The sequence below is a fragment of the Tauraco erythrolophus genome, chromosome 9, assembly GCF_009769465.1.
Source record: "Tauraco erythrolophus isolate bTauEry1 chromosome 9, bTauEry1.pri, whole genome shotgun sequence".
NCBI lineage: Eukaryota > Metazoa > Chordata > Aves > Musophagiformes > Musophagidae > Tauraco > Tauraco erythrolophus.
In genome coordinates, this window is record NC_141473.1 from 26,444,795 (window position 1) to 26,461,799 (window position 17,005).

Here is a 17,005-nt window from a genome sequence, read left to right on the forward strand (position 1 = left end):
AAATGTGAGAAAACACAAGAGAATTCCACTCTCAAAATAACACTTTAGAATTTTATTATATTAAATGTATAATATCTATTAAGAATATACTAATCTACAACTGGAATATTTTAATGTATTTATGCAATTAATGTCAAAATAAATTTCTCACATTGCAACTCAAAAGCATGTTCAGAAAATGTAATTAGGCATATTTAAGCCCTGCACCTTCCAGACAGCCAGATGTCTTACGCACAGTTAACTTTTTCCAGAGGAGCAATTTATTTAATTAATTAATTAATTAATTAATTTCTCCCCTTCTTTCAATTCACAGCATGTAAACACCGGACAGGCCAGTAAAATTGCTTTGTAACACTGGCCTATTCTATATTAAAGAATTTTTAACAAATCATTGACATTTTAATTTTAAAAGGAGAGACTGGTCTCATTGAAACTAGGTTGTATGAAAAAAAAACAGAAAAAGAATGGTTTAGGTTTGTTGTAACTCTAGCTACCATCTACTAATTGACTTGTTCATCTCCTTCCTTCAGAGGATATAAGGAGGAAAGCAGGACAAAAATCTCATGGTCCCTAATGCAGAAGTGCCTTATCAATCAAAATAAGCAATGTTTGTTCTTCAGCATAAAAAAAGGAGGATGGAACTATAAGACCACTGTGTCGTTACCATCATGAAGTGTATACCTTGCTTTCCCCGAGTAGGGCAACTGCTTGTAGGAGCAGGTATTGCCAAGGAGTAGCGAGGTATGAAGTGATTAAGGGTCCTTCTGTCCCATCATTAACAGCAGCCCACGCAGTACATGCACTCATGTAAAATACTGTTGCAACAACACAACTGCATTCCCTTTCCCCTCGTTTCTACTGGGACTGTGTTCAGCTGTGAATATTTAAACCCTAAGTCCTGCAAAATGACTAAGAGTACCAAAGCTTGTGCTCCAAGTGTCTCTTCTGACTCACTCTTTCTAAAGCAGCTAAATTAAAACAGTTTAGGTAGGAATTTAGGGTAACCTCATCTCGAACTTCTGAAACAATCTTGTCATTTGTCCCCTAAAAAGTATCCTGCAACGTTCTTCAAGTGCAACAGATGACCAGCAAAGCCGTGTGTGGCTATAGCCTATCTGGACACCAGAAGTTACCTAATCAGAGTTAAGAACCAAAAACCTATTAAAAACTAATGATTTTACCTCATAATATTGGAGGCATCTTCAGCATCTGGGTCAGCGCAGTATTTATTGGCAAGGATTTAGGCACGCTGTCTGCTGACTCTATCTGAGACACCAAAGAAAAGCAAACATAAATAGCAATATCTCTTTCCAGATCTTCTTTCATCATAAAGCATTAGTGAATCCAACACTGCCATCATGAGTGTGAATGTCAGTTCTTAATACTGCTAATCAAAAATATACAAGGCTAATGTGACAATGTGAGTGATTATAACAGCTCTCATATACACAGCAATTTCTTGAAACTTGCTTATGATGCGCAGACCATGACGGTAGTTCAATTATTGACTCTCACTTTGTATCAACTGAGGCATGACTGGTGTTAATGGACATATCTTTTGTAACCAGATACTGAAATTTAGACCCCTGAATTCATAGGAAGATCCTATTACATCACAAGTCCTGAAGTTTTGTTGGGGAATTAAAGTCCTTCTTATAGAGACAGGAAGAGACAGCTCAACTAATGCTTTAGAATCTGAGCACCAGTTTCAGAAAGCATGAGGAGAACTGATCTGCTCACAGGAACTCTATGTTCACACAAACCTAAGCTCTACTTAAATCAAAGCAGATGACAAAGTATTTTTCAGTGTATAAAACCAAATACCAACACAAAGAGGGGTGGAATACAGAACAAAAATACCAACACACAACTTTATGATCATAATTAGAACATTTTGTTCTGATGAACTAAACCAGTGTTTTGGGCTACAAAAGATTAAGAATTTTCTGCTGCCAAAATCGACAAAAGACATGATTAGTACTCCAGAAAATGTTAACATTGCACTAAAATATTTTTGGCTTAATTAGTCATTTTACATTCCATTCAAAAACCAAAACAAAACAAAATCAAAACCCAAAACCATAAAGAGTTAATGCTGTATCTGGACAGCTTGCCATCTTTTTTTAGTTAAGATTTATGCTTTGCTCTAAGAGTACAAAATAATTTACTATAGAGAATTCTAGACAATAAAATCATCTCGTTTTTTACCTACAAAAAATCTTAAATTTTAATTTTTTTTTCTACGATTCCAGACAATAGAAAAAGGGTCTGACAGATGAAAAATTATTTTCTAATAGCTCTGATGAACGTAAGACAATAGTATTTTAAGCAATTACTGTAGACAATGTTCTATTATATCAAACATAATGTAAAATAGACTCTTGAACTAGACCCAATGAAAAATTCATAAAGAGTTCAACGGAATGGCAGACAATGTATCTTAAGTCATAGTGTTACTGTAGCTTTGAAGATCTAAAGATACAGGGAAACAAGTTAATAAGGACAAATATTACAATTTATTAGGCAAGTTAATAGAGATGGAGAACAACCTTTTGAGATTATAGGAAGAGAATTACTGTTTTTTTCCAAGATTGTAAGATGCACTTTAAAAAAAGTCAATTAGCAGGAGAACAGAACAACAGAGCAGTTACCTTCACTCTCGCCAGGTCATGGGGGATTAAGGACTGAACCCTGATAAAATTCCACCTGAGTGAAGTGTCGTTTAAAAAGAGCTTCCAGCTCAAGGTTAGGGGAGATACTGGATTGGGAAGAGGAAGAAAACACAAGAGGTAAATGACAAGTCAGTTTCCATACCTGCCCCACTTCCTTCATTTATAAACCATCTCATTTATTTATTTTAGGTATTCAGACTTCTGCTGATGCGGATGCTCCATGGTGTGGAAACAGTGTGCAGTACTTAAAAGATAAATACTATACTGCTTTCACTTCTGTACTTCTGTCTACAACACTTCTGGCCCATTTAATTTTGCATCTCTGCATGTTCATCATTTGCCAGTTTCTCACAAATGTGAATTCAGATGATTGGTGTAAACATTTGAAACACCCGCGTACAGCATTCTCCACAGAAATTGTCTAGTGAGACAATCATCCTCAGCACATCCCATCATTCTCAAAAGAGCCAATTGCATCACATAAGAAAGCTCAAAGCAAAATCACAAAAAGCCAGAAATTGAACCCTACAGGGATCCTGCCGTCTCTATGAGCTACAATTAAACCAAACATAATTATGCTGTGACTTTCTGTCTCATTTCATTGTGCCATAAACAAAGAAAAAGTAATGGATCCCAATCTATATATAATGTGGCACCAATCTCATAATACCTTTTCTGATGACACTCATTAAAACAGAAGGGATTTAATAGCTACATAGTAAGTGCATGAGATCTTTGTCAAGCCAGATGCTAAATTTCATAAGAAATAAAACAGATACATGCAAATATTTGTCTGTGAAGGTACAGAAGAAAGCAGGCACAAACAAGTAGCCAGGTGCTAAACACCCTTCATGTGCAACACGCAGTTTCCTAATTCCTATCACCATGTATTTTCACTGTGGAAATCTGCATCTCTGCTTTCTTCTCACAGTCAATTCTTGGTATTACTTACAGAGGGGAAACCAGCAATGTAGTTACTTGAGGATATCATTGCTAGTTCAATTTGAAAGGACTAGACAAAAAAAAATGTGCAATTGCTGATGATTCTTAGTTTTTCAGCTTTCTTTGTTGAATCATCACAAACGATTCTTTAACTTTTAATAATTTTCTTTTATGAGGAGAAAAGGGCAGAACTTGCTGCTACAGGAAAACATTACTCATTCATAGCTTGCAACACTTCAAAACAGATGCCATTCCAGAGCAGAAAGACTTTTCCTCCTGTCTCTCTCTCTCTACCACATGGCTATTTCTAGCAGCTTCTCCCATAGGCACGCCACTTTGCTGCTGTATTACATGTAATGCAGAGCCTGCAACAAACAGCAACGACCTTAAGGCACCTTTCCAAATCCCACATCAGAAAAATGCAAAAAACCCACGTGTGTGTAGGCATGTATATATGGGTAAAAGAGCAGTACTAATTATCGTGAAAAGAATTTCTCTTCTACTATATCTGTAACGTATCTCATTTTCATTAAAACTAAATCTGTACTTAGTTTTTTCTTTTTATAAATGTTTGGCAATATGAAATAGGCATTTTTTCCTAGCAAAATCAAAGGTGAAATGTGTTTTTAGATAGCATAAGCTCCTATGACATACAGTATTTTTCACTATTTTTACTGATTTTACCCATTTTGGTAGTTTCATTAGAAATATTTGCCACTAAGAAAATTCTCACATCTATTTATTAGTATTTTAATATTTTTTATTTCATAATTCCATTCCCACTTCAGCTATGCATTTAGCTATGTACCTCACAACTGACACGATTGGGTCTAAAGTCTGTCTGCTTGAAACATCTGTACTTAGCAATGGGTTATAAAAAAAACTGCAGAAAACAACACTTTTTCAAAATACATTGTTGACAAAAAGTAATTGCAAACATCAATAATATCGTTATTTAGAGCTTGAAAGATCTTCTGTCTTCCCCAAAAAAGATATAGCTTAGTTAATGAGTTTTAGTAACAGATGAGAAGACTAATCTTGAAAGATTACTCACTTATGCAGAAAGACGATTTCTACGTTGACATCGTCCTATCCTTGTGCAGGAAGTCCTTCAGGAAGTTGGACACGCTTTCTAGTGTTATGTGACCACAGACACTATGTGCCTGTTACAGAAAAAACAGAGTTAATCTTTCAAAGGTCAAACAAGAAAGCAAGAAAGCAGAGAAGGAAATGGTAATTTATAGTCTCTTCTTGATGTTTCTCTAGATCCTATTCATGAAGTCAGAGAAGGAAAACATCAGTTCCAAAAGGTGCTTTGTAACTGCAAATACATACACACTCACCTGCAAAGACTACTATTAACAAACCATTTGGCCAAGTTGTATTACATATTTAACAGTAAGTGGCATTAATTATATATATGTTATACACTGTATTAACTCGTCCCTTTCAAAGTCATATTTATTATATTACACATCTTTTCCACATCTTTACCTCCTCTACTGAGATTTACTGCTTAAATATGGTGTTTTTTTAATGACATAATGAGACAGCAAAATCTCCCTAAAATGATTCAATATTTTACCATGGTTGAAAGCAAACACGCCAATGAAGGCAGTGCAAAGCTTGCCAATTATAGGCCATAAGCAATAAAAAGAAATCTTTTGCCTACCGTAACTCCTATAAGGAGAGTACTTTACAATAAGAAATCATTATTTATTGCACCATTGCAACAGATTGCTTAGAAAATCAAAGTTTGCACAGACTGTGACATCACAAGGTTTCTACTGTTTAACGTTTCCATTAATAGATGTATCCGAGCACAATATATACATACGTACACGTTCTTGAACTCTACATCTAACCTCTGAGAGGCTGAAGAAAAGGCCTAGGAATGGCACTCTTCCTGACTTAAGGGATCTTTGATCCTTTAATATTGTGAAGCAAGTCCAAAAATTTGTGATTAGGACTATCCTACATTGATTCACAATTTCCTTCATGGAACAAACTCAGTGCCAGCTTCCATTATTGTCATGGGTTTCAGAGAGATGGTGATTTTCATATGCCTGTTGCTAACACTTCCAATAAACACATTGCTCACAGAAGTCAGGATGAGGGACAAGGGGGTATAGATTCAATTCCTGAACTAACAGAAAGCCAACTTCATTACAGTCACATAGTCTATGAACAAACGCTACAAACACAATTTCACAAACTTATTTAGCACTTTAACTGCCAAATGTGAAGCAAGTAATTCCAAGGGTAAGAAGTAGACCATCCAAGCCTCACCTACTTCATAACTGTTCTGTGGAAAACTCAGTAAGGCAGAAATCTCATTGGCTGGATAAAACAAAAAATAGGTGGCAGCAATGATTACTTATGTAATGGGCATAATAGGAGTCTGCTCTTGCTCCATAATTTGATGCTTGATGAACGTGTGTGAAAAGTGCATAGAACTCCTTGGAAAAGGGATAATTATGCAGAACAAAGAATAAATCAGCAATATGCATCATGAATAATATCACCATCATGTACCGTTAATTTTGCAACTGGTTCAGATGGTGACTAGAAAAGCAAAACACAACACATTATTACACCAGTCCAGCACACCTTATGATACTGTTCTACTATTACCACTTCTATAAACAGTTGTCTGGTTTCAGCTGGGACAGAGTCAGTTTTTCTTTTTAGCAACTAGAAGAGCTCTATGTTTTGGTTTTTAGTCTGGGACTTGCTCTGAGAAGAACGCTGATAGCACACTGATGTTTATAGTTGGCACTGAGGTCTCAAGGACTTTTCGGCTGCCATGTTCTTGCCAGCGTGCAGGAGCACAACAGGATAGGGGGAGCACAGCTGGGACAAAAGGTCCCATGACTCCCCTTATGGTTTGATTTTAAGTTAGACTTAGGATTGAGGGCCAAACTGGCCAATAAGTATTCCATATCATGCAGCGTCATGCCCAGTATAAAACGAGCGTCAGCCAGAAAGAAGGGTCTTTGCTCTTCCAGGGCTCTCACTCTCGGAGTGCTCTGTCTCGCTCTGTTTTCGGGCCTCTCACTTGTCCGGGATTGCGGTGTTGGGACTTATCTGTTCGGGATTGTTAGTTCGGGACAGGAAGGGCTTTTATCAAGGGGTGGTGAGCAATTACACTGTACATCACTTTTTTGTATATATATTTATCATTATACATATATATATGTATATATTCATATATTAGTAGTAGTAGGATTAAATTGTTCTTATCTCAACCCCCAGGTCTCATTCCGAATCTCCTCTGCCAGCTTCTTGTCATCCGTGATGAGGAAATTATCAAAGATGGTGTCAGGACTTCACCTGCCAGAGGTCCAGGCCGATGACAATAGCATAGATAGAGTTATAAAGCTTTATTTAGAGATGTGATGAACTGTCACACTCCTTTTGCATGAGTGCTTAGTGACATCAACAGGACTCAGATGTAATTTTAGAAATAGCAGCAGTCAAAAACTTCATTAGTTCCATTCTTTTTAAACAGACAAGGAATATATGTTTATATGAGACTCTGATTATGCTGTTTTGTAGTTAACATCGGACTCAGTACTCAAACTTTTGTTGCTAAACTAGCTATCCAGAGTGTCTGCTTTGACTTCAGTATGATTTGCTCAATTTACCTTAAGTTTTTGGTGCCGTAAGTGTACAGAGCACTGAGTTCTCAGACTGTAAACACTTAAACCCACAAAAATTCCCAAGTTAAAGCTTTCCTGTTGTATGAGGTAGTAAGCACATATCAAAAAAAAAAAAAAAAAATTAGCTCATCCTTTTTTGGTGCAAGGCGTCCTTAAGAGGTTTCCTCTGGGATCTTTGCAGCTTGGCAGAGTTGCAGCAGCCTCTGTACTGGATAAAACCATGCCTATATCCCTTCTCAGAAACCACTCTCCTCAGTTTTCCCTAGCAGTCAATTTCCTGAGCTGCCAGCACCGTGTGCGCGTGTGTTATTGCACTCACAGTTAGGTCAGGATACACAGAAGGGTAAAGTATGATCTCAAGCACTAAGATTCACTCCCACTAAACGGATGAATCTGCATCCAATATATCAATGTAAATGGAAAACCTCAAGAAAATTCAGACTCCAAAGAGATGTTTAAAACCTTAGTAGTTGACTACATCTAAATCTGAACAGACTGTGATACATTACATTACACTAACATATTGGGAAATTCCAGGTGTCTAGTGGTATTCAGCACTTTTCCTAAGTGTAAATCCATCTAGCATCAAAACCAAAAAGGCCCAAGAAAATTAAAAATAGCATGGAAAAATATTCATTTGTATTCCTTATACTGTCTGCACACATTTTCTAAGATAACTAATTTTAAATCATGGGTATTATTTTCTTCAAATGTTTCCATTACTGATCAAGAAACTGAACTTTCCGTTTGCATAGATGAATGCATTATTTCTAGTAATAGAAATAATTTCTTCTTGTAAGCAACTGCTGTGTACAGATCCTGTGCTGTTAGCTTTAGCAGGGTCTCTTCCTCAACACTCCTGTGCTACACTGCACACCTGGGACATTTTCATTCCATATGGGTTCTTTTATGTCATTAATTAGAGTCTACATTTAAAAAATATGAGTAAACTGAAGAGAAAAACTGCAAGTCAGGTAGTGTGCACAATCCAAATCACTCTATTGCAGAAGAAATTTGCATAGGATCATAAGATTAGAAGATAATTCAAGTTGGAAAAGACCTCCAGAGGTATCTACTCCAAAAACCTCCTGCTAAAAGCAGATGTATTTGGTACAATAATTCAATCCTGTTATGATTCTCATTCAGTAGGGGTTACCTAGCAATCTGCTCTAGTGAAAATAAAACATTTGGCTGTCAAATACTTTTGCATTTGAGTGTCAGGACTGATTCTTTTGAAACTGTCAGAAAGCATCTGCACCATGGTTTCACATTAGCACTCTGATTTGGGGCTGGACATGGTCTATTATTCTCTTCTTTGCTGTTCTTACATAGCGCAAGTCAGTGTTCTAAGAAGTGAATGCAACAAAACCACCTGGTTTCAAACAATGTTTTCTGATGAGATACTTGCATTATTTTTTGGTTGAAAACTCCCACAGAAAATCTCTGTTTAACATAAATTATATTTTTGCTTAGAGAAATAGAAAACAGATTTCCTACTTGCCCAGAGAGAGTTATTATGTACATTATTTAAGAAAAATTGGAGAGCTTATATTGTTCCAATTAATTCTGTATATGATTTGAAGATTTATAACTTCCTCTGTTTCAATACCATTCCCTTCCCATATACCATTCATTTTTTTTCCATGCATGAAAAGTTAAGTAAAAGCCACCATACTGGATATCTTTTGCTTTCAGCTAGAGTTGGTTGGTAGGAAAATATTGTATTAATAATTTTGTGTCAACAGAAATGTCTAATCTCTGCATTAAGCTTTTGTTTATGAAAAACCTCAAAAGTAATACAGCTAAATTACTATGATTTCCATTTATTATTTTTTTATTATTTAAAAATAAAATTTAGAACTTCTCTTACATACTGAAAACATGATTCAGGAATCTAGATATTTTTACTGCTGATAAGTATTCAGGAGGGACTAAGATTTCTTGTTAAGTAATAGTTGTCATTGGTATCACTCATGAGAGGTGAAACTGGCTAAGATACAATGAGAATCCACATGACACAACTTTGATGCTGCAAAAAGAATCTTTTACAGAGAATCTAAAGCTTTTCAGGAGCCATATCCTGTCAATCAATAAAGCCATACTAATCCATTCTCTCCTATGTACTTCTCATTCTCAAAACATATTACAGTGACTAAATATGTAAAATGACTGCAGTTCTATGCAGTGATTTCAACTGTGATTCTACCACAGTTGAAATTCTCTACAGTACCTAATTTTTTCCACTCAAGTATTGACATAATGATATAAGAAGCTAGTGTATTTCTAGCAAATGTAAACAAAATGGTGATAAAAGGTCCAAAGCTACCACAGATACAGTTTCAGGAAAGAAAAAACAAACAACAAAAAACCCCAACAAAATAAAAGTTAAAATATCTAGAGGTCTGACATGAGACATGAGAACTACACTTAATCCATGTAAATAGCACTGCAAATGGAAACAGATCCACTGAGAACAGGATTCTTCAAAAAGGATCTTTGCATGGTTCTTCCTCAGAGGACACAATACAAAAGGCAAAACTTTTGCCTTTTTTTTTTTTTTTAACTATATCCATTTTATTGAACAAGTATAAAGAACCTGAAAAACTCTAACTAGTCTGTCATAATAAATCAAAGATAATAAATACAAAATTCTGTTCAGCATTCAGTTAAATACTGGTGTTCACCTTGTCAAGTAACTAATGAAGTGTGGCGCATATTGATCTAGATGTCTCTATAAAATTGTAATATTTATATCAAATACATATGCTCAAATCTCTTCATAGTCTTTCTGCCTAGTGTTCTGATCATGCTTTCCTCTTTCAATCATCTAAATTATTTCCTTGTATATCAGTAGCAGGCTGCTGTGGTGTATTGGGTCTTGCTGAGATGGAGTTTCCCCATAGCAGCCCTCCTAGTGCTGTGCTTTGCACTGGAAGTTAGAAAGGTGTTGATAACACACCAATGTTTTGGCTACTGATGAGCAGTGCTTGCACAGCAACAAGGCCGTCTCTCCAATGTTACCCCCTCACCAGTAGGCTGGGGGGTGGGCTAGATCTTGGGAGGCGAGAGGACAGTTGACTCAAACTGACCAAAGGGATATTCCATATCATAATGAGGTCTGCTTAGAGAAGCTAAGACAAAGGAGGAGGAGAAGGGGGCATTAGTTATTACAAAGTTGTCTTCCAGAGCAACCGCTATGTATACTGAAGCCCTACTTCCAGGAAGTGGCTGGGACATCATCTGCTGATGGTAAATAGAGGAAAAAAAAAAAAATCTCTTATTTTCCTTTGCTTCCGCACACGGTCTTTGCTTTTGCTTTATTAAACTGCTTTTATCTTGACACATGAGGATTTTTTTTCCATCTTTTTTTATCCCTCCCTGTCTCGCTGAGGAAAGGAGTGATAGAGTGGCTTGATGAGCACCTGGCATCCAGCCAAGGTCAACCTACCACATGTGGCTGAAGTAAAGAGGTTCTTTTAAGACTAACTGGTTTTCCTCAATAAAGGATGGGTCTCAGTCACTTTTTTCTTATTAAGAAAAGTCAGTAAATGTCAATAGAGACTGTATGTATGGCCGCCTTGTTTAGCTATTAGTGATATGCATCCTTTAAATATACCAGTTTACAATACATTTCTACCTGCTTGTGCTTTTCGTGATTTACCTAACATTACTCAAGATTCTATTAATTCAGTACAATTAAGTGAAACTTTATGCATGTGCTTATGTGGTGGTCTCCCTCAGTTAAACACAGGCCTTATTTTGATATAAACTCCCTTCTAGAATTAACACAGATAGAGTAATAGGTGCTATACAGTTGTGATTTCATGTTTTTCTCTTTTTTCACAGAAGACTTGAACCCAAGGATGGTCCTCTAAGGACCACTCATTTAGCCAATGTGTATAGTGAGCCAGAACAATATGCTATAATATTTAACCATTAAAAAAAGCTTGCCTATGTATGCATACACAACAAAAGCAAAGAATGAGAATTGCTCATGTAGAACAGACACTTCCGGACCAAAAGACGACACACCAGGTTGGTTTCTAAAACAAACTCTAGCAGGTACAAAACTAAAAAGCATTGCTCCCAAACCTGCCTTTTTACATTAGTTATTCCTATCTGTGAAGACAGAGCATAAAACACTCTGAAATCAAGACATGATATTTTAAAAAAAAAATTAACTGTAAGCTATTTTCTCACTCTGATACTCAAATTAGGCTCTAGGAATCTTCTAGGACAAAGAAGACAAGTCAAAAATATTCAAAAGATATAGTAAATAGTCTGTCAAGTGTGTAATATCTCAGCAACTTTATTTAACACTCATTCTCCTTCAGCTGTTTGTTAGAAAGTAGATTTTCATTATTCTTTTTACTCCTGAAGGATTAAAAATTTCAAAAGTGTTGAAGTTACTGAGAAGCCAAAAGCACTGACTTTCAAATATGCATCAAAATTAAATGTATAAAGAATATGACAAAGAATATGGCTGCATATTGTGATTGGAGATGAGATTGCAGTATCTGAGAACATGTCTGAGGTACCTTTAATTTCTGTAAATTGGACCTGATAGCTTCAGCTGCCAACCATTTAGGAACCAGAGCGACTCATACAACTTGTCTGAAGCTGCAGTGATTAATTCTGACAAATATCTATTCTTTCCGACAGGTTCTATGTCCTTTGAAATCTCTCTTATATTGTGAATAAAACAAAGGAATAGTTAATACCAGAAAACACTCAAAGAACTACATTCATTATATGGTATACAGTACAGATCAGTGTAACAGCACTGCATCATGCATCAGATTAACAGAAATAGGAAATCATTAATGTCAGACATTTGAAAGTTACCTCCGATGCAAATATGAACTTACTTTGTGACTAATATAAGCATGCAAAATTAAGAATCAAGAAGGAATAATTTCAAACTCTCTTAAACAATAAATTGTTAATGTGTGAAAAACATACAGTCACACACAATACCCTAATTAGGGGTGAATTATTACAGCTACGAAACTATATCAAGTGCACTTATATAGACACAGGTTCCAGTCTTGCTTAGTGAATATTGGTGGTGTGTCACTGGCAACCTTTAAATATTAGAATTTTTTTTCTGATTCACATAGAAATAGTACAGAAGAATTCCCTTACACAGGTCCTCAAATATTTTATGCTTGTCTAAGTGAGATTCTACTAGAGACAGGCCAACAGAATGCATTTCAACGCTTTAATCCTGAATAAACAGCATACTCCTTTGTTTAAACTTCTTACTAGAGCTTGCATCTAAGACTGTTTGCGAGAGCATGCTATTGTAAGTGATTCACTGTGAGCTGCTTTATTTCAACTTCCTGGCTCAGTTACAGCTAAATGAGTCTATCTTACATTTTTATGATCTAAGGAACTGCACAAAGACGTCTATAAAGTAAGTTAAGAAATAAAACTCAGTATTCTTGGCTTGATGCATACCTCTGAAACTGCAATAATAATAAGCAAGCACAGTGATTTGTTTCTTCCACAGTCAGGATTAGTTAGAGGCTTTCACTGTAGCTTAAAGTAAAGGATTCATCCTTTCATTCGCTCTTCATGGTATCTAGAGTATTTCTGCTTTCATAAAACATACCACAACATTTAGACACAACACACCTGTATCACCATAAGAAATAAGAGAATAATTTAGTATAAATAGAAGTATAAAGTGTGAAATGCCTATGGTATGCACAAGGAGTCCATACTACAAAGTTTTGCAGTAAAATGCAGGAGTAAACCACACCTCCAGTTGTTAGCATATCAGTTGCAAACCAGACCTTAATCTACTGTTCGAATCCCTCCAAATCGTGGGCTTCCTTCTTGTAATGTTGTGCAGCAGAAATCACACACACAAGACATCCTGTTATTACTTTTGATGTCAATTGAAAATATTTTCCCTTAAATAAATTGCTTTCTATCTTCCCACCATTACTCATTTTCAAATGGCCTTGGGCATTTTTTTAAATGCTCAATGAGTCCAAAAATAACAATTGTAAGCAATGCAGGGGTTAGCAAAGGATTTTGGAGCATTTCATTCATGACCAGAGCCAATGCATTTCTTTCCATAGAAATCACCCCCAAAACGTCATGACTAATTTTCTGCAACAGAATCCACGTGAAAACAAAAAGTCGTAGTTCCACTAAACTTGATGATCAATTCAGCACTGCTGCCACCTCACATTGCACTCCCTGGAATGCCCACACTTAAAGTTATGGCCTCTATATTTTGTAGAATATGGTAGATCAGCAGTTTTATAAACCAGGTTCAGTCTCTCTAGGGTCAAAATCAGACAGCAACAACTGCTATTTTGATGTCAAATGCAAAAAGCTTTTTTTTAAAGTTTAGGCAGAGAGAAGGAAAAGTTGAAATTTTTACAATTTTTAACTAGAAATATAAAATTAGTGCCATTAGTGGATGCTCCATCCCTGGAAGTGTCAAGGCCAAGTTAGATGAGGCTTTAGGCAACCTGTGTAGTGGAGGATTTCTCTGCCCATGGCAGGGGGGTTGGAACTAGATGATCTTTTAAGGTCCCTTCCCACCCTAACCATTCTATGATCTCATGATTATTGTAGGAATGGAACATGATTTGAGACCTAGAATACTCTTTTTTTTTAAGTCTTAATATTGTTATATATGATTTCTCACACTTTCCTTTCTTGCTTTTTGTAAGAGTGGATATAGTTAAATAAGCATGCAAAATTGAAAAAAAAAGTTTGTCCTATTAGTTCTATCTGTCAGTCTATTTAACACTCATCAGATTTTCTTATCACTAAGTAAGACTTCATTTGCAACAGTAGGATTACAAGCAATGGCTTGCAGATGGGAAATAGAGACACCCTTGGGGATCATAATGCAATTCATGTCACATTCTCTTATTACATTCTCATCTCACTGGAAAATAATATCTTACATATTGTATCAAATTATTTAATATATTAATCGAATGCCACTTTCTTTGGAGCTATGCCTCTCATTACTGCCGCAATGGACCTTTGCAAAGTATTCGGATAAGCCTTAATTATTTTTTTTTTTTAATTTTTTAATCAAATTCAAATGTCTAATGAGTCCAAGATGGCCTGTCAACTTAAATTATCTGTTTGTCTTTCTGTTTACCATATCATCTGTCTACAGTTTTTATTTTTCTCTATGAAGTTTAGCTATTGAATCGTATGGTTCCTCTGGAAGGAATCTCAAACAGATGATTACTCTCGTTGATATGTTGATGATTTGCTAATTTATGGCTTGTAAATTTAAGAAATCTGAAGAAATCTCTGGGAAGCAAAGCAGATCATGAGAGAAGAGGAACTAGAGGTTTTAATAGCTTAAACAGTGAAGAAACTCTGATTTCATTAAAATACAATTTTAAATCTTATATGTTAACTATGTTAATGCCTCTGGATCTTTTTTTAAAAATCTTTTGAAAATTTAATAATATTTTAGCATAAATATTTACTATAGGGACAAGATAAGCAGTTACATATACACATACATGTATATAAAATAATCCCTTTCTCTGCCAATATTTATTCATGTGAAGTTATGTACTGCTTGCTGCTCTCATAAAGACTTTCCATTGGATTTTATAGCAATTTTGCATGAAAAAGGCAAAAAGAATTTAGTCCATGGAATTAAATGTCAATATTCCATGCAAAGACTGAAGAAAAATCATTACGTTATCCAGTCTCCCTTTCAGTCCATCAGTTTACAAATGTTCTTTCCATATGCGCTCTAAAGCTTTGTGCAGGCTGATTTTCAATAAGCTAATGTCTTCAACTGGAAATATTTCACAGAATTAAAATCCAGTCTGATCATATGAACATATGAATACAGAAATTAAACTAAATAAGAACAATCTCGATTCTCAAGAAAGTTAGTAAATGCAGAACAAAAGATTAATTATAAATTAGTAGAGGTCAAACAAATCTGAATCTTTAACCAAATCTCAGAACAGACCTGAGTAACATGAATATTATAAATAAATAAACAAACTTTGATTTTTTTTTTTTTTGTCTTAAATAACACAGATAATCTTGTAAATCTTATTTTGGCTAGGGCTGAATGTGTAAGTTCCAAGTATCACAAAGAGAGTGCAACAGCAGAATTCTAGTTATCCTAATCAAGAATTTCGTGAAGAAAACCCTGTCTCATAAGATTTACAGCCTGAACTGTATAGTTAAGAGGTTAGTTGGAGCACTTCAGGAAAATCTTCCAAGGCCAGTGATCACTGCTCCTTCCAGCCTTCCAAAGGTATGCATGCATGAACTAAACTGTAGGCTTATTGCTACATTCTAAAAACATTAGTCTATCAGCTATGGTGATAGAGTGGCAGATACCTTTTCATTCTTCTACGGTACTTCACTTAAAAATGTCACTTAAAACGAGTCCCTGAATATTAACTCAAGAGTTCCACAGAGAGGTTACAGAAAGAGCCTAAACACAGTAAATCAAATCAAAAGCCTTAAAAAGAAAGAGCCTATATAAATAGGGTGCAGGGAACCAGCTGCTGGTCTCAAAATTATTAAGAAAAATGGCTAAGAGTTAATATCATTAATACTCAAGCTATATATATCATTTCGGTTTGTAACTGATGAAAAACGTTCAAACGAACAAAGTAAGTATAAAAATTTCCCTGCTTTTACATAAAAAATTATATATTATTTTCCTAAAATGAAGTCCTAATCTAATATTTTTTATAATACTGTTATTAATAGGTCAGACATTTTCCCTTCTCCAGTCAACTACATGTTAATCTAGCTGTTATCTCCAGTATTTGTATCCAGTATTTTGTATGACAAATACTTTACCTGTTCAGAATGATACTAGTTTGTCACTAATTACTTTATGAAATGACCCGAACATAACTTCTGTCAAGCATACGCTTTCATTACTTATTCGAGATCTAGTAAGTTTAACAATGTTTTAGTGAGATATGTCCTATCAATATTGCAGATGTTTTTTCAGTGTGATGACATAATGCTTGGTGATGAAGCCATAACAATTAACTTTCATTATAAATTTGTCTACTTGCATTTTAAAAGCATTTCTCATCTTCAGAAAGGATAAACTTGACTCCATTAAACCTCATAAAATCTCTGTCAGGTAGATACTAGTCTACTAATAACAAAAATATGGCAACTGTTGGAAAGAAAATTACGTTGTCATCTACTTCTATAGAAATCAGCAGAATGTGCTTTGCAAAAAGTACTTCTCAAAACATCAAATCATCTACTACAGAATTCATTCAGGGAAATGCACAGGAAGGAGAAACAGGAGTGGCTGGATTGCTCATGTGAAAGAACAGAAAAACTATGTACGACTCGATGCGGAAAATATCGGAAGCCACATCACTGTTATCCTAAGATACTTCTTTGCGGTATTAGGAAAATCATATTTTTTTTCAGTTCTGATTGCTTCTCATGTCTGATTTCCCCGTTACATCTTCGTTTATATATGTATTTAATATCAACTATCTTCTTTGTAACTGCTATATTATCTGTATTAGTGGTGACTATAGCAAGGAGCAATTGTTGTCTGTTCTAAGTATAACTAAAGTAAGGTCAGTTTTCTTGTCTAATAACCATCTGGTGTATCTGGTGTATCAAGCACATAGTAAAAACATCACAGAGTCTTCTCATGAGCTGATATGTAACAATTGCAAAACAGTTGTTTAGCAGTAATCTCATTACCTATAGAGCAGATCCCAGTGC

The 17,005-nt window shown here is 35.3% G+C and overlaps 1 protein-coding gene across 1 annotated transcript in view; it reads right to left on the minus strand.

The window, feature by feature from the left end:
- KCNMA1 (potassium calcium-activated channel subfamily M alpha 1) overlaps positions 1-17,005 on the minus strand; it is a 518,368-nt gene that overhangs the window by 146,633 nt on the left and 354,730 nt on the right. Inside the window, 6 exon segments of the mRNA XM_086616846.1 lie at positions 1,182-1,253; positions 2,641-2,675; positions 2,677-2,758; positions 4,669-4,705; positions 4,708-4,777; positions 5,287-5,294. Of these exon segments, the coding sequence (XP_086472972.1) occupies positions 1,182-1,253; positions 2,641-2,675; positions 2,677-2,758; positions 4,669-4,705; positions 4,708-4,777; positions 5,287-5,294 (304 nt within the window).